Genomic DNA, 19,247 nt, shown 5'->3' with positions numbered 1-19,247 from the left:
TGTATCAGACCACAGACCCCTACATATATCAGACACTGTAATGTATCAGACCACAGACCCCTACATATATCAGACACTGTAATGTATCAGACCACAGACCCCTACATATATCAGACACTGTAATGTATCAGACCACAGACCCCTACATATATCAGACACTGTAATGTATCAGACCACAGACCCCTACATATATCAGACACCGTAATGTATCAGACCACAGGCCCCTACATATATCAGACACTGTAATGTATCAGACCACAGGCCCCTACATATATCAGACACCGTAATGTATCAGACCACAGGCCCCTACATAAATCAAACACCGTAATGTATCAGACCACAGACCCCTACATATATCAGACACTGTACTGTATCAGACCACAGACCCCTACATATATCAGACACCGTAATGTATCAGACCACAGACCCCTACATATATCAGACACTGTACTGTATCAGACCACAGACCCCTACATATATCAGACACTGTAATGTATCAGACCACAGACCCCTACATATATCAGACACCGTAATGTATCAGACCACAGGCCCCTACATAAATCAAACACCGTAATGTATCAGACCACAGACCCCTACATATATCAGACACTGTACTGTATCAGACCACAGACCCCTACATATATCAGACACGTACTGTATCAGACCACAGACCCTTACATAAATCAGACACCGTAATGTATCAGACCACAGACCCCTACATATATCAGACACCGTAATGTATCAGACCACAGACCCCTACATATATCAGACACTGTACTGTATCAGACCACAGACCCCTACATATATCAGACACTGTAATGTATCAGACCACAGACCCCTACATATATCAGACACCGTAATGTATCAGACCACAGGCCCCTACATAAATCAAACACCGTAATGTATCAGACCACAGACCCCTACATATATCAGACACTGTACTGTATCAGACCACAGACCCCTACATATATCAGACACTGTACTGTATCAGACCACAGACCCCTACATATATCAGACACTGTACTGTATCAGACCACAGACCCCTACATATATCAGACACTGTACTGTATCAGACCACAGACCCCTACATAAATCAGACACTGTAATGTATCAGACCACAGATCTCAGACAGAACCCCTAAATTACTTCAGACATCATAGAACCCTAAGTTAAGACGACTGTAGATCAGACCCCTAAATTAGGTCCTAGAACCCTAAATCCGACCCCATCTGACCTCAAAATCAGTCAGACCCCCCAAAAAGGTATTTACTTACTGATCCTTACTTCATGATTGTGTTGTCTTCAGCACACAAGGTCCTGGCACAGGTCAAAATCAGGACCTTATGTATGACATCACAGCCAAGTCCTGATACAACTGCTGTAACTCTTCTTCCACTGGGTAAAGGGGTACGAGAACCTACCACCAAAGCTGGTGACTAGTGTGATGGTGTTAGCAAAAGCTTTTATCTTTCTTTGTGGCCTCCTACTGTTGCCATACGATGTGCCAGCCTTTGGGGTGTGTGTACTAGCTGTCCGTGCTGCAGAAGGTGTCAAAGTTGGCACATTGCAACACCACAGATGGTTATATATTGTGATGATTATGTTGTATAGCAGTATTATTTAACATTACATAGCACAGTCTGTATGAATACTCTAAATCAAACCAAGCCTTTAACTCTTTATTTTATAGGCAAAGGCAATGAAGAATCTAATATAGTAAAGGCCACGATGACATCATATGAGCAAAGTATAACATTAACTACTAATAACCCTTATACAAATCCAAAACAATGCCCCCTCAATCACTTGTCTGCTGAACCTTTTAACAAATGAGACTCTGATGGGAAACAAGGCCAGCAGAGGTCCAACAGGGTTCATCTACCAAGTATAGCATTACCATGCCCTAGCCGTGCCCATATCCATCTAATATGTCTACCTAATCTATCTAAACATCAAATCACATAGCTCACCTGAGCTCAAGAGGTCATGGCCGTCTAGCTCCGTCAGGAGATATGGGCCAGGTCTAATTAATGGGCATTATAAACTCCCAAAAGCCAAATGGAAGTATGAATGGCCAATCAGAGTCTGAGTAATTGAAGCCCCCCAACATGGAGACTTCCACCCGCTGTCTGAAGTCCACGCCTGGAAGGGCAGACATGAGGGACATTAATGCTTTTATCTGGATGGGGTTTCATTTTACATTTGGAAGTGCAAACTACATATCTTTTGTGGACCTTGTTTTCAAGGTACTGGTTTGATTTGGAGTCTTCATAACTGATTGGAGCTGTCCCCGGTGATGGGTTTGACATGAGAGAAAAGGACATTGGATAAATCTAGCAGTCATTAGATTATTTTATGCATGTAGCTGCTATATGGTCGCTGTATGGAGGTATTACTCAAGCACTGTATGGTTGTATTGACATTGTGTAGTGATACTTGAGCACTGTACAGTTTGTATTTTGTGTAATTTATGATGGTGGCAGCACAGTGTAGCATGCTTATTTAGTCAGCCATATACATTATTTGGTGTATGGCACTGGTATCTGAACTCCATACTATATGGTGCGGTGCTTATAATTAGGCCCTTTAAGAAGACAAAAAGAAAAGTTACACAGCACAACCTAAGAAGCAGGTGCCATGACTGAAAATACAAAACTCTGCTTACACAAAATACATGCTCATACAATATAGAAACTAATATATAAACCATAATGCTTGACTCACTATATAAATGTATGTGAACTCCCTCAGGATACAATATTTTCAACATACAATGGTTTTTTTCTGATCCATCATAAGTTAAAACTAACCTCCACATGCAATGCCTCAGACTCCAACCAATCATCATGGCCATTTCACTGGTTAAACAGCTGTAGTGGTTGTCTAGTAGCTCCTCTGCGGTACTACATGTTATGTACTGCCCCCTGTCTGTGCCAGGATGAGCTGCGCCAAAGGCACCAGTTGAGCGGCAACTCCATGTTATTTTTCTGGTACATCTATGTAGTATGGAAGACCATGAACAGCTCCTGCTCTCACCATAGAAAGTCATTTACAGCTTCCAGCATCTATTCCTGTCTGTTTTACTTAAGGGCTTGCTTTATATGTCTTGGTCATCTGCTAATTTTTCTTAAAACTTCCCTTTTTCTTATTCTGGGATGAAATTTTTAGGCTTTGGAAGAAATTACTAGTTTTCTATAGAATTATGGACTCAAGCTACAATGGTTTCAACTTACAAAGGTCGCCCCAGAACCAATTATTATTGTAACTTGAGGAACCACTGTACATTTTGATCATAATTATGCCCATCTACCAAGGCAAGGTGACCTCTTCCTGACGATCCTACATGCTACTTTTTCTGGTGCCAATCAGATTCCACATGCAGTATATTCTGGACCCACTCTGCTACCTTGAGGCCAGCTAGCAGCAGGAAAGGTAGCATACGAGTGGGTCCAGTATATGTGGAATCTGCTTCCCCTGAATTCATTGGAGGCACAAGGTAGCATTTAGCATAGTTTCTGTCAAGTACAGGTCACCTTGCCTTGGTGGATGGGCATGAATAATTCTGATCAAAATGCATTTGCTAAGAACCTCACATTCAGTTATACAGTGAGTATAGCTATTGGATTGTATTAAATTAGGCACCTTATAAAGGTATGTCATATGAGAGGAAAGGCACATCCAAGCTAAGGTCAGTGCTGGTCATAGGCTACAATAAAATATTATTGATGAAGTATAGAAATTAATGATAATGATATTATTTTAGATCTCTTTACAAGTCCAGAAATAAAAGGGCCCTCCTCCATGGAAGAAGGAAGTAATGCAACCCTAAGGTGTGACACAAGACGAAACCCTCTGAGATGTGGTACAGAGCTGCAATTTTCCTTCTATAGAAATGGAGAGAAAGTGCAGGAATTCGGTTCATCTAATGAATACAGAATTATGCCCGCTGAGTGGCAGCATTCTGGTAATTATACCTGCGGGGTGCAGACTCCATTAGGTACGGTGATGAAGATAAGCAAAGTGTCCTACATTAGTATAACAGGTTGGTATGAAAACAGATTTATGGGTTCTAAAATGCATGAATTTACAAGTTGGGTCAAATGGTGCAAATTGCTCCAAATTTCTAACGCTACTCATTAGGCACGTTACTCTTTATTAGCTCCACCTCATGGCTTCATATCAAAATTGTTTTCAAGTTTATTTGCTCTCATAATTTCTGTACAGCAGGGGTGGGTTGTTTACCACGTACTAAGTACTATTGCCAACTGGTTTAGGGCAATGAATTACACGTGAGGAGCACTTATCACTTCCATTTCTTTAGTTTTTCCAGACCCAGCTTTTAAACTATAAGGAGAGTTTTACCAATCTAAGGGGTTCTGGGCCATAATTCCTTGGGCTCTGCCCAAATACCCACAATGCCCAAGATTTAGGACCAGTGTTAGGCCTCCTGCACATGACCATATCCATTTTGCAGTCCGCAAGCCACATATCCACAAAATACAGATGTGGTCTGTAAACATCCCAGAATTGTCACTGGACCCACTGTAAAAAAGCGCGGCGGGGGGCACACATGCAGACACATAACATCCGTGTTCTTTCTGTTTTGTTGTTTTTGCGGAGCCAAAGAAATGAATGGTCCGTGAATTTATTTACAGCTATCATTCCCCATCTACCCATACAGTCGGGCTAGCTCGGTCTTAAAGACAGAACACCATCGCTCTAGTGTTACCTATAAGTGGCCTCCCTGTAAGTCAATGTTCAACCTCTTGAAGATCTGTGAAATTGGGTACGAACCACTCACGAGTGTCTCTTGTTTATCTAATAACTGAGTCATTTATCAAAGGCCTTTAAGAGGCCAAACAATGCGGTTGGTTGGGATTCAAAGAAAGTTTGTGTTTTTCACCACTCTTGTGCATAGGTGGTTCCAGGTAGTCAACTGAATGGGACGGAGCTGAAATACTCAAAAAGTAGACAAAAAGATCCCTTTAACGGCAAATCACACATGGATAGGCTCATTAATTAACTTATGAACGTCTATGGACCTCAAAGATTATAAACTGAGCTATAAAGCTAATTCGGGATTGAGGAGTTCAATGGGATGATGGCCAGATATCACTTTGGGTGTGCTTACACAAAACATAAACGAACTACCAAATTATTTTCTCAATGCACATTTATGATGCCATTGCCCTGGGAAAAAATTATTCTTGAGGTCCTCAGGAAATTACCTGTTGCACTGAATACTATGTAAGACTGTGTACTGGGGTGGGCTCCCCAGGATACAGCGACGTCACAAACGAGGAAAGCTACACCGACACCAGCTTTTATGAAAACAGAAACTTTACTGAACAGAAGTATTAAACACAACCTCAAATGTGGTGAATATATAATAAAGTTACATACGCTCGGCCTGGACGCCGACACCCTTGTGCTGCACAACACGGTGCCCCCAGATGGCAGACACACACCACTTGCGATAATTTACCTATTGTGGGCACAACTATCACTGCCCGCCGTATCGCTTATTACCCTAGGAAACGGGAACAATTGTGTGGAGTGCAAGATACGGACGGCCCGCGGTGCAGCACAAGAGCTCACAATGTTACCGGTTTATACAATAGTTTCCCTTCCCTTCTTCCTAAACGACACCGTGACACGTGTCCGTAATACTCCCAGTCAAGACACCTGAGTAGCTGTAGTGTGCAGTAAAGTCCCTTGTTGATCCAGGAGCAAACTATAAACTTATAACTAGTAGGTCTTGGTGTTAGGTAATTTCAGAATCCTTGTAGCACAATCCTTGCAGCCTGCCTCACACAGGATCCCTATGTGACTAACTAAATGCAGGCTAGATCACAATCTCTAGTTTTCCCCACAATATACTGCGGTGCGTGCACGATCTGGCTTACCAACCCAGGTCTGTTCTTCATCCGATGGTGACTTAAACCAAATAACAAGTCTATCCATCCACAATGAGGCCCTGCAGGGTCTGTAGCTCTGTTCCACAGCTTTTCAAGCCTTCCGGGAACCGATCCTCTCTTTCCTGGACGACATCTGGATTGCTGACAGTCATCAGTCACTTCCAACAGTGACTCTGGCCACTCCAGATCTCACTGACACCTGGATGCCACTAGATGCTGCCTTCCAGCTCCTGTCTCCACAAAACAACATGTCTGCTGAATCATTTCCTGGTTCTTCTTCCAGCTAGTAACCACACCTCTCAATGCATATTCAATTACTTGCGGTATGTTAGCTGTGCGGGGAAACAGCGGCCTCTTGCGGAAAAATGCAGAATGACAGTTCTAATAAAGTAATGTGTACAGAATGAGCTGTTTCTCCATCTTACAACTATGAATGGGGGCAGGGGAGTGTGGATAGCAGGAAAGAGACCACTTCTTTCCAAGATGAACATTGTGGGTTATCTAAACTTTGCAAAATACCCCGTAAGTGATCCACAATGCTAATGGGAGAATTTTTTATTTTTTTTCCCCTTTAGGGACTAGAACCCTTGTTCTATTCACCCTAATAGAGCTCTATCTGGATGAATAGGACTTCACACTCTCCCTGCTGCCCTGTGCACACAGCAGCAGGGATCTGACTATGGCAGCCAGGGCTTAAGTAGCATCCTGGCTGCCATAGTAACCGATAGGAGCCCCAGGCTTACACTGCTGTGGCTCTGATCAGAAGCTGCCACTGCCACCAATGAGGAGGAGCTGAGGGGACCCTGTGGCCACTGCCACCAATGATTAATACTGGGGGACTTGGGTGGGGGGGGGGCGCACTGCTCCACCAATGTCTTTAATACCGGGGGGGGGGGGGGGCGGACTGCACCACTAATGATTAATACTGGGTTTAGGGGGGCGCACTGAGCCACCAATGTCTAATACTGGGGTTGGGGGGGCACACTGCACCACCAATGAAGATAACTCTCTCATTAATTCATATACAGGAGGCGGGAGCTGACTGCAGAATCACATAGCCGTCTCCCGACCTCTATGAGCGGTAGCTGTGATCCGCGGCACCTGAGGGGTTAATTACCGCAGATCGCAGCTACTTGTCATAGAGGTCGGGAGCCGGCTATGTGATTCTGCAGCCAGCTCCGCCTCCTGTATATGAATTAATGAGAGAGTTATCTTCATTGGTGGCGCAGTGGCCACAGCTCCTCCCCTCCTCTTGTCCTCCCTCCTCTCATTGTTGGCAGCGCAGCAGCCGCACAGGGGGGAGGGAGACACTGCTTCCTTCTCCCCTGTGCTGCTGAGGAAACACGGAGAGCGCTGTCAGCAGCGCGATCCTTGTTCCCGATACGTTATCGGTATATCGGCAAAATAGATGCCGATAACGTTCAAAATCCTGAATATCGGGAGATAATATCGGTAAAACTGATAATCGGTCGATCCCTAGTAAAAATATTCCGGTATAAGACACATGCTGGTAGCAATTGTCAGAGTTGGGTTTTGGATAGCCAGTTTTTATTGAACTTTGAATTTTTGATTGCCCAAGGAAACTCAACAGGACGATTCAGGTTGTCTGAAAATCAGAAATGTAACTTTTTGGAATGGCTATGACAAAGTCTAGATCTTGATCAAGCAGGAACATTGTTGAAGGACCAGGAGTAGGCGTTGTCATGTACGGATATAACACCTTAAATGTGTTAAAATATATACTAAAATATATTCTATGTATGTATTTATATGACTTAGATGAAGGTCATATCACATTTAGGTAAAATCTTTGCAGAAATTCAGAAATTTTAAGCCCCACTAAATACACAACAGAAAAATGTCAAGTATCATAAAATTATATATAAATTTTATTTTTAAAAATGAATATTTATTCAAACCTAAATATGGAATAATGTGCATTTTCCTTGTCCATAGGTTCTGTGGATAAGCCTAAACTGACGCTCTTACCAAGCGAGGTGGCCGTGGGAGATTATACTACTCTTCAATGTGAGTCCTCTAAAGGCTCCCCCCCTATACACTACCTGTTTTATCACAATCATACATTGTTAGGAAAAATTACCACTCAGCAAAAGGAGATAGCAGAACTAAATCTGACCATTGAGTCAATGACCATGGGAGGACTCTACTATTGCGCTTCATACAATGATATCCATGACCAACATCAAGTGAGTGAGGAAGCCAATTTGCTAGTTATAGGTAAGTAATTATTTCACATGTATTCAGCATTTGAATAAAATTCTTATAATTCATCACTGCATTATACCTTGTAACTTCCCCAAAAGCAATCTTAAAATAAATCCTTGTCATGGGGTAAGGATATGGTTGCATATCCATCATGGCTTTTTGTTTGTATCAGAAGCCATGATATTGTGCTGGATCCTAGATATGATGGACCAAATGGGGTCTGTGTCACGGCGGACGTGCACTCAGACAAACAGATAAACCACCAACCAGGTTCTAGGCGAGAGGCAGGGGAAGGATCACCTCCTAGCTAATCCCTGACCTCTCTCCCTGCACTGCTCAGCCCACATGCAGACCTTGGTGGTAGGTATGATGTGTCCCCGTGCCTGGGCTGAAACACCCTAAATTCCCTGAGATGGTGAAGAGGGGAAATAGGAGCAGCCTGCTCGCACAGAACCTGGATGGGAGAGATGACACAAAACAACCAAACTAGAAACCACACTTATCTTTCTGAGCTGGAACAGACAACCTTCCTTCCTAGCTTCCAAGACCAAAGTGATTCCTCTAATCCGCTCAGAGCACTGGGATGGAGTGCTATTTAAACTAATGACCCCACCCAGTGCACCTGATGAGAGGCGGATCCAGCACGGCTCCAAAACAAAACACTAAACTCGTGCTGCTATTCTGGCCGACCTCCGCACATAGTCAGGGCGGGGCATGACAGTCTGGTGGTGACCACTGACTTATGAGGCCTGTTGGGGGTTTCATTGTATTTTGTCATTGTCATAGGACTGACAATGTAAAGCCAACAGTACTGTGACTAAAGCCTTCTCTGCATGATTAGGAACCAGTAGACTATGCATCATCTAGGATTTCACAATAACTTTATTCTGGATCATATCAGTCTTTTGTTTTGTTTTTTTAACCTCCTTGGTATGTGCCTCAGAAAGGGAATTGAAAGGCTTTCCCAATCAAACAAGCCAAAACTAAAGCTGTGGATAACCACTACAGTCTACTTATATCAAGACACACATTGATTTTGATGGGTACAAGTGGAAAGTTGTAGTACCAGTTGGAGATGCCAAGGCAGTCAAAACATGCTAATTATCCACTTGTATCACTTTCAACATTTCACTAACAGAGCCAGTAGCAGATATTAACCTTACCACAGATAAAAAAGGTGAAGATTTTGTACTAGGAGAATCCTTGACATTGATCTGCTCCGTTCAGCATGGCACTTCTATCTCTATCTTCTGGAAGCACAATGAGACTTTGGTGGAGCAAACTTCTGCGCTCTATCAACTTCAAGACAATGGGACGGTCTTGTATATCCAGTCCCTTCAATACAATCATAGAGGAACATACCGATGTGAAGCCACCAATAAGCTGGCAGTCAACAGGACTTTCTGTGTGATCAGTGAAATACAAAATGTCAACGTCTTGGAGTTGAGTTCTGTTGGTATGAGCAGCCCTAAATACATGTTTTATGACTCTTCTTTTTCTGTTGTTGCTGTTTATTGTCTTCTCCTTAATCTTCTCTGTTTTTGTCCTCTACCTTTTCTCTTCATTGTTTTCATCATTTTTTTCTTCATCAACTTCTTGTCTCCTATATTACAATGTCATCTACTATCTTCTCTGTCTTCCTCTTTATCACATTCTTTTTTGTAATCTTCTTACGACTTCCAATTTCTGTTCATCATTATAATAATGACCACTGTTGACATTATTCTTATTACCATGTGGCTTCTCTTCTTCTCTATTACAGACTATAGCATCCAGTTGTCAGCACTTGGGATTTTGCTTCTAGTCATCATCCTTGCGATTGTCCTAACGTTAATGTACAGAGAAAAAATTGTCGGAGGTTGTCGCAAGAAACCGCCAGGTTGTCGCAAGAAACCGCCATCTACAGGTTATAGCTACTGATATCTACAGTATATAATATGAAATCACATAAATACATATCATGTAAAAATATATTTAAGTTGGTCTTTACTCCCTATGAGACACTCTCTCTACTTCTCCTACCTTGCACATTCAATGACCAAATTCTTAGGCTAGGTTCACATCACCATTTAATTTTTAGTTCTTCTGATCTGTCAGAAGATCAAAAAATGAAAAATTAAAACAAAGCCAAAACAAAAATGGAGCACCCATTGTGCTTCTTTTTCACCCATTTTAAGCCATTTCCATCTGAGCTTCATTATTTTTCATGGGGGGTGAAAAGTCTTCATGAATAACTTTTCCTCCCTTCAAAAATAACAGATCTCAGAAAGAAATGGCTAGAAGTGATGCAAAATAAGTACAAAGGATGCTCAAAACAAAAATACATTTTTTGTTTTGATTTTCGTCTTCTGATGGATCAGAAGAATGGAAAACTAAACAGTGATGTAAACCTAGCCTTAAAGAGGTTCTCTGGGAACTAGGAAAATGAAAATACTTAAATATTACTGTATTATAAATATATTCCCAAATACCTTTCACTAGTTATAATGGCTCGTTTTGTCTGGGGAGGAATCATTAGGAGAAATAAAATGGCTGCCGTCCTATCAGTACACACAAAATCTGTCCTAATCACATAGGAGGACATGTTACTTCACAACACTGAGCTAAAGAGCTGCCTCATCCTCCTCTCTGCTCTGCTTGTCAGGGATTATGGTTCTGAATACAGCTGATAAGATCTTCAGCTGAATCTCTGTGGAAATGGCGTTCATGGAGACATGAAGTACAGAGAGGATGGACAGGACAGACTGTGGTAATGTAGACTGCATACAAGAGCTGCTGCTCATCAACCACACCTCCACTCTAAACTCCATTCCTACAGAGATTCATCTTATCAGCTGTATTCAGCATAATCCCTGAAAAGCAAAGCAGAGAGGAAGATGAAGCCACTGTTTAGCTCAGTTTTGTGAAGTAAGTCTACTTTCACACTGGCTTTCCGTTTGTGAGATCCGTTCAGGGCTCTCACAAGCACTCCAAAACGGATCAGTTTTGCCCTAATGCATTCTGAATGGAAAAGGATCCGCTCAGAAGGCATCAGTTTGCCTCCGTTCCGTCTCTACTCCGCTTTAAAGGCGGACACCAAAACGCTGCTTGTAGCGTTTTGGTGTCTGTCTGACGAAACTGAGCCAAAGGGATCCGTTCTGACACACAATGTAAGTCAATGGGGACGGATCCATTTTCTATGACACAATCTGGCACAATAGAAAACAAATCCGTCCTTCATTGACTTTCAATGGTGTTCAAGACAGATCCGTCTTGGCTACGTTAAAGATAATACAAACGGATCCATTCTGAACGGATGCAGACGTTTGTATTATCTGAACGGATCCGTCTGTGCAGATCCATAACGAATCCGCACCAAATGCGAATGTGAAAGTAGCCTAACTTCTCCTCCTGTGTGATTAGGACAGGTTTTGTCTGTACTAATAGGACAGCAGCCATTTTATTCCCCCTGATGATCGCTCCCCAGACAAAAAGAGCCATTATAACTAATTAAAGGTATTTGGGAATATAGTTATAACAAAGTAATATTGAAGTATTTTCATTTTCTTAATTCCCAGAGAACCCCATTAAGATGACATTTAAGCCAAAGTTCTAGAAATATAGAACCCCTTTCAAATTTAGACATCTATAACACAAACTACACTCACCTAAAAAATTATTAGGAACACCTGTTCTATTTCTCATTAATGCAATTATCTAGTCAACCAATCACATGGCAGTTGCTTCAATGCATTTAGGGGGGTGGTCCTGGCCAAGACAATCTCCTGAACTCCAAACTGAATGTCAGAATGGGAAAGAAAGGTGATTTAAGCAATTTTGAGCGTGGCATGGTTGTTGGTGCCAGACGGGCCGGTCTGAGTATTTCACAATCTGCTCAGTTACTGGGATTTTCACGCACAACCATTTCTAGGGTTTACAAAGAATGGTGTGAAAAAGGAAAAACATCCAATATGCGGCAGTCCTGTAGGCAAAAATGCTTTGTGGATGCTGGAGGTCAGAGGAGAATGGGCCGACTGATTCAAGCTGATAGAAGAGCAACGTTGACTGAAATAACCACTCGTTACAACCGAGGTATGCAGCAAAGCATTTGTGAAGCCACAACACGCACAACCTTGAGGCGGATGGGCTACAACAGCAGAAGACCCCACCGGGTACCACTCATCTCCACTACAAATAGGAAAAAGAGGCTACAATTTGCACGAGCTCACCAAAATTGGACTGTTGAAGACTGGAAAAATGTTGCCTGGTCTGATGAGTCTCGATTTCTGTTGAGACATTCAAATGGTAGAGTCCGAATTTGGCGTAAACAGAATGAGAACATGTATCCATCCTCTGATGGCTACTTCCAGCAGGATAATGCACCATGTCACAAAGCTCCAATCATTTCACATTGGTTTCTTGAACATGACAATGAGTTCACTGTACTAAAATGGCCCCACAGTCACCAGATCTCAACCCAATGGAGCATCTTTGGGATGTGGTGGAATGGGAGCTTCGTGCCCTGGATGTGCATCCCTCAAATCTCCATCAACTGCAAGATGCTATCCTATCAATATGGGCCAACATTTCTAAAGAATGCTATCAGCACCTTGTGGAATCAATGCCACGTAGAATTAAGGCAGTTCTGAAGGCAAAAGGGGGTCCAACACCGTATTAGTATGGTGTTCCTAATAATTCTTTAGGTGAGTGTATTTCAGAAGAATTAATAGACCCTTTATATTGCTTCAAGTGGATAGTCAGGAACCAGGAGAAATACTGCCTAGACCTCTACTTTTTTTGAATAGTCAGGATTGAATAATCTAAATTCCCGGATGCATAGGATAGTCATATGTGGCCAACATGTTTTCTAGCCACTTGCATTAGGACTTTGGTAAGCTGATTAGTATTATTCAGGTATCAGTACTGACCTCCTGCTTTAACCGAGGTCCTTTCCAGGATACCGCAATCAACAGTAGAGGTAAGGGGTTTGGAAGGGGTTGCTGCAGATAGATCAGGACACTTTAGAGATGAAAGAAGGCCCACCCAGAAGGACACATAATGATACATTAGAATACAGAGGGTAAGTGAATAAAAGAGAATATTCTCCATATGTTAGGTTTATGTGGATGTTTGAGAGTTAACAGTTTATAGCGTTTCCTTGGAAATTTTACTCATAAAATATATATCTCATAAAACAGGATAATATAATTAACTAATCTATAGGGCTGAACACATTTAAGAATAATGAAGATAAACAACAGACTGCAACCATCCCTGAAATAGTATATGAAAATGGTAAGAAAAATACCTTAATGATAATTACATTCCCTTCAATATCTCTTCCATTCCACTTCTTCTTCTACTCTCTTTACTCTTTCTTCAGTTCCCATCACTTTCACTTCTATTCACTTGACTTTCTCTTCCTTTGTCCTCAATTTCTCTCCCATGCCCACCATATTCTCTCCCATTCTTATTACTTTCTCTTCCATCACTTTCTCTTCCATGTCCATCGTTTTCAATTTTGTTCTCATCCCCTTCTCTTCCATTCACTTTCTCTCTATTCTCATCGCTCTTTTCCATTTCTTTCACTTTTTTTTTCATGCTCATCACCTCCTCTTCCATTTTTTTTTATATTTGCTCTAGTTTTGCTTTGCTCTAATTTCTTTGTTATACTAAATATTCATATTTTATCAACACAAGTTTGCAGAGTTTTTAATCCTTCATTATCACAGAGCTAGAGATTACCACAATTATTACATATTGGCTTGGTAATTCATTTTGGTCTAAAATAAAGGTTTGACCATATCACCTTCTTTGCCAGTGCCATTAAGGGAGAATGTTGATGAAGATTGCACCTACATTACTGTTAGAGCAACAAAAGGTCAGTATGATCTGTGTTTCGTGCCATAGACTACATGACAGGTGCGGTGCACAGTGGGGATGGGAGGCTATGTAAAGAAAACTTTCATGAAGATTGTTCATAGTCAACAAATCCAATCCTGAATAGAGAATGTAGAAGCCTAGGAGAACCTGACAACCTATGATAGTTATTGTTCTTCATGTCTTCTTTTAGCTCCTTCTGTCTATCCACCTACTGCTATAAGAGAAAATGTAAGTATATGGAAGGATGAAACAGTCATGTGTAGCGACAACATGAACAAATATATCAGAAGAGATGGAAATTTGCTTAGCAACTTCTACAGCACTAGACCAGGAACTGGCACACGTGGCACAGACGTGTATAACAGTGATAGCAGCCACAGTTACTTATTGCACTTACATGGATGACTCAAGTCCACCAGAGTGAGAATCACTTACAGACCCCCCTCTATATGCCACAGCCATCTCTTCAAAGCCAACTGCGGAACAGCATGGTGACCTAAGATCTACTGGTCTCCACTCTAAGGTCTACTGATACCTACCAATTGGCCACCACTTTTCCATACCATGATCTTGACAGTTAGACTTACCGTATCTCACTTTCCAAGGGCTCCCGTAGTGTTTAGTCCTGTATTATTTTTATGTTCAAAATCTTTTACAGATTTGTGTTGTTTTTTTTTTTTACCAGGTCACGGTTATGTATTCCGTGGCTAAGTGTTCCATGGAGACTTCGGAGACCAAGACAGACCAAAAGACTTTAGAGACGTTGGACTCTAACTGTATCTACCATACCATTACAGCCGATAACATCAATGATCATCATCAGTAAAATCTGGCTAATGACATTAGGGAGTTCTGAAAAATATATATAATAGACCTGTCTAGTAATATACTTAAATGTAATACCTTTACCTGAGTCATTGTAAGTCTATACAGATGTAGCAAAACTTTGCTATTCAGCTACTTCTCATGAGCGCTCATGATTCTGTATTATACTCCAGAGCTACACTCACTATTCTGCTATCACACGTAAAGGGGAGGGGAAACACCAGAATACACACAGAAGAGAACAGACCAGAGTCTAGGCCTCAAAGCTAAGTAAGAGGGATGGTGACCTCCTAGGAATCCCTAGGCCTCTCCCTGACTCCTGCCAGTATGAGTAGGCCCAGATGGTGGAAATACTCATACACTAATACCTAGCCCTGGAGAGCCTGGAAGCCCTAGGAATGGTGGCAGGGAATGAGACTACTGGTTCCTTCCCAGATGAAGAAACCAGTGTCTCCCTGAGGCCTAGAAAACAACACACACAAGCCAACAACAAAATGCTAAATAGAATGCACTTATCTTTAAAGAAGAATGGAGATGCCGAAGATCCAAAGGAACAACACTCCGCATGGTAAGCAGTGTGAGAAAGGACTAAATAGAGCCTCAGTAATGACCACCAGCTGCACCTTATGAGAGGTGTGGTCATTACTAAACATCAACACTGCAAGGTGAGAACAGAGAGACTGTCAGATACCCTCACGTGCCGCCAGTCTCTCAGATCTTCTCACCTCTGTCATGGGAGAGACGGTGACATCTGCTGGTGGAGTCACTTTGTACATACATTACTTATCCTGAACTGATCCTGAGTTACATCCTGTATTATACTCCAGAGCTGCACTCACTATTCTGCTAGTGCAGTCACTGTGTACATACATTACATTACTTATACTGTACTGATCCTGAGTTAAATCCCGTATTATACTTAAGAGCATCAATCACTTCTGCTGGTTGTCAAACTTGTGAAAGACACCCCACTAACAGCTTAGCTAAACCACAATAATTCAATTATGTGGAGACATTGAACAAGCAGGGAATGCTGGAAGACCTCTGCTCTGAAGATTACTGAACTGCTTTGGATTACATATTAGAATAATAGAGAGTTCTGGTCACAAAAATATATCTGTAATAAAACTTATAGTAGTCGTGAATTCCATAGGTGTTCACAACCTCACCCCAATGGTTCTGATGTGATTCATTGTGTATGTTTTTACAACAGTGTATCTTTACTCTTTTTTCTTGTATTATTTCTATACCTGCATAATTTTATAATTTTTTATTAAATACAACAGATCTGCTTCAAAATTCATCTAGTCCTCTAGCCCCAGGGCATCACAGTATGCTACTTGGAGTGATAGTTATTTATCCTTCTTATATTTTATCTCGTGCCTTCAGTATATTTTAGTACTTTTAGGCCTCATGCACACGACCGTTGTTTGGGTCCGCATCCGCGCCGCCAATGCAGACCCATTCACTTCAATGGGGCCGCAAAAGATGCGGACACAACTCCGTGTGCTCCGTTCTGCGGTCCCGCTAAAAAAAATCTAACATGACCTATTCTTGTCCGCGCTTTGCGGACAAGAATAGGCATTTATATTACCGGCGCCTGTTCCGAAGATTGCGGAAGGCAACACAGGCGGCTTCCGTTTTTTGCGGATCCGCGGACCGCAAAAAATGGCATGGCCATGTGCATGAGGCCTTAGAGGGTGGTTTTCATGTCTTCTTTAATGGTGCACCACCCGGTTAACAGAATCTACTTCCTATCTCTTCCAAATGGTTTTACCCCTAACTTCACAGCCAAGCATCCTCCTTGCTTTCCCATCCGCCTGCTGACACTGTGCACTGATTTTGAAGGCGTCTGATATCAGGACCCATAGATTCGTCTCTTCTGAAGTCTTGGTTAACACAGAACTGCCAATATGATACTTAGGTTAGAGGGTTCATTCTTCTCAAGTGCATTATTTTACGTTCGGACACATTGAACTGCAGTTTCCATCGTTTGGACTAGAGAAGCAAAGTCTTTTTCCATGTTACTAATCTCTCCAGGAATATCTACCCTGTTACATACTTTGTTGTCACCAGCAAACAGGCAAACCTTACCTACCAAACCTTCTCCTATGTCACCTATAAACATATTAAAAATAGTAGGACCCATGACAGACCCTTGCCCCTCCTCAGACTGCACACCATTAACAACACTCTGGTGTCTATTCTTCAGGCGACTGTGAATCCACTGAACTGTCCAGGGATTCAGTCCAATCTTCAATAATTTATCTATTAACTCTTTATGTGGCAATGTATCAAAGGCTTTGCTCACGTCCAGGCAAGTAATATCCACGGCGCCACCTTCGTCCAACAGTTTTGAGACATAGTCAAAGAAATAAATACAATTATTTTGACATGATGTGTCCTTGGTGAAGCCATGCTTTTTTGGATCCAATAAGCTGCTGGTTTTTGGATGGTCAACTATGGTTTTTTTCAGGAGGGTTTACATTATTTTTACAACTACCGAGGTCAAGATAACCGGTCTGTAGTTTCCAGCTTCTTTTCTGTTACTCTTCTTGTGGATAGGTACAACATCGGCCATTCTCCAATCTTCAAGAACATTTCCTGTCAGGAGGGACTGGGCTGGAGCAGCAACCATAGACCGGAGTTCTGTAAGGACTTTGGGGAGGATGCCATCTGGACCCATTGCCTTGTTTGACTTTAAATGTGACAATTCACTTATAACATCAGCCTCCAAAAGTACTGGGACTGAGCCTTTACAGGTAGCAGTAATGTCATGATCATAAAGCCTGAAAATATTGAACAAAAGTAAGTAGTCAAATGGTCAGTGACAGCCTTGTCCCCATCCATATAGTGACGTTGCCTATTTCTAATGTTTGTAATCCCACAACTTCCTGTCACTAATATACCTGAAGCTTGTATCCCCCTTCTTTATAGATTGGGCCATTTCTTCTTCCTTTGATGCATTGGCTTTTTTTCTTTTATACAGTCCTCTATCAGCCACACTTCTGGTTTCCTCATATCAGTTAAAAGCAGCCATCTTCTCTTCTACTATATTACTTATCTAGTAAACCATAGTGGTCTCTTTCTCTCTAGTAAACCATAGTGGTCTCTTTCTCTCTAGTAAACCATAGTGGTCTCTTTCTCTCTAGTAAACCATAGTGGTCTCTTTCTCTCTAGTAAACCATAGTGGTCTCTTTCTCTCTAGTAAACCATAGTGGTCTCTTTCTCTCTAGTAAACCATAGTGGTCTCTTTCTCTCTAGTAAACCATAGTGGCCTATTTCTCTCTAGTAAACCATAGTGACCTCCTTTTCTCTAGTAAACCATAGTGGTCTCTTTCTCTCTAGTAAACCATAGTGGCCTCTTTCTCTCTAGTAAACCATAGTGTTCTCTTTCTCTCTAGTAAACCATAGTGGTCTCCTTTTCTCTAGTAAACCATAGTGGCCTCCTTTTCTCTAGTAAACCATAGTGGTCTCTTTCTCTCTAGTAAACCATAGTGGCCTATTTTTCTCTAGTAAACCATAGTGGTCTCTTTCTCTCTAGTAAACCATAGTGACCTCCTTTTCTCTAGTAAACCATAGTGGTCTCTTTCTCTCTAGTAAACCATAGTGGTCTCTTTCTCTCTAGTAAACCATAGTGTTCTCTTTCTCTCTAGTAAACCATAGTGGTCTCCTTTTCTCTAGTAAACCATAGTGGCCTCCTTTTCTCTAGTAAACCATAGTGACCTCCTTTTCTCTAGTAAACCATAGTGGTCTCTTTCTCTCTAGTAAACCATAGTGGTCTCTTTCTCTCTAGTAAACCATAGTGTTCTCTTTCTCTCTAGTAAACCATAGTGGTCTCCTTTTCTCTAGTAAACCATAGTGGCCTCCTTTTCTCTAGTAAACCATAGTGGCCTCTTTCTCTCTAGTAAACCATAGTGTTCTCTTTCTCTCTAGTAAACCATAGTGGTCTCCTTTTCTCTAGTAAACCATAGTGGCCTCCTTTTCTCTAGTAAACCATAGTGGCCTCCTTTTCTCTAGTAAACCATAGTGGTCTCTTTCTCTCTAGTAAACCATAGTGGCCTCCTTTTCTGTAGTAAACCATAGTGGTCTCCTTTTCTCTAGTAAACCATAGTGTTCTCTTTCTCTCTAGTAAACCATAGTGGTCTCCTTTTCTCTAGTAAACCATAGTGGCCTCCTTTTCTCTAGTAAACCATAGTGGCCTCCTTTTCTCTAGTAAACCATAGTGGTCTCTTTCTCTCTAGTAAACCATAGTGGCCTATTTTTCTCTAGTAAACCATAGTGGTCTCTTTCTCTCTAGTAAACCATAGTGACCTCCTTTTCTCTAGTAAACCATAGTGGTCTCTTTCTCTCTAGTAAACCATAGTGGTCTCTTTCTCTCTAGTAAACCATAGTGTTCTCTTTCTCTCTAGTAAA

General features: G+C 41.7%; 1 protein-coding gene across 1 annotated transcript in view; it reads left to right on the top strand.

Moving 5' to 3' along the window:
• The window catches only part of LOC120981576 (Fc receptor-like protein 5), a 62,460-nt gene extending 47,406 nt beyond the window's left edge, over positions 1 to 15,054 (top strand). Inside the window, exons 20-27 of the mRNA XM_040411114.1 lie at positions 3,764 to 4,042; positions 7,875 to 8,156; positions 9,283 to 9,600; positions 9,907 to 10,022; positions 13,340 to 13,418; positions 13,945 to 14,004; positions 14,197 to 14,234; positions 14,692 to 15,054. Of these exons, the coding sequence (XP_040267048.1) occupies positions 3,764 to 4,042; positions 7,875 to 8,156; positions 9,283 to 9,600; positions 9,907 to 10,022; positions 13,340 to 13,418; positions 13,945 to 14,004; positions 14,197 to 14,234; positions 14,692 to 14,832 (1,313 nt within the window). The 3' untranslated portion in view covers positions 14,833 to 15,054. The remainder of the gene's footprint in view (positions 1 to 3,763; positions 4,043 to 7,874; positions 8,157 to 9,282; positions 9,601 to 9,906; positions 10,023 to 13,339; positions 13,419 to 13,944; positions 14,005 to 14,196; positions 14,235 to 14,691) is intronic.
• The last annotated feature ends 4,193 nt before the right edge of the window (positions 15,055 to 19,247 follow it).

Source organism: Bufo bufo, chromosome 11 (genome assembly GCF_905171765.1).
Source record: "Bufo bufo chromosome 11, aBufBuf1.1, whole genome shotgun sequence".
Lineage (NCBI taxonomy): Eukaryota > Metazoa > Chordata > Amphibia > Anura > Bufonidae > Bufo > Bufo bufo.
Note: the sequence above shows the minus strand (reverse complement) of the source record. Positions and strands in the feature narration are given on the sequence as shown.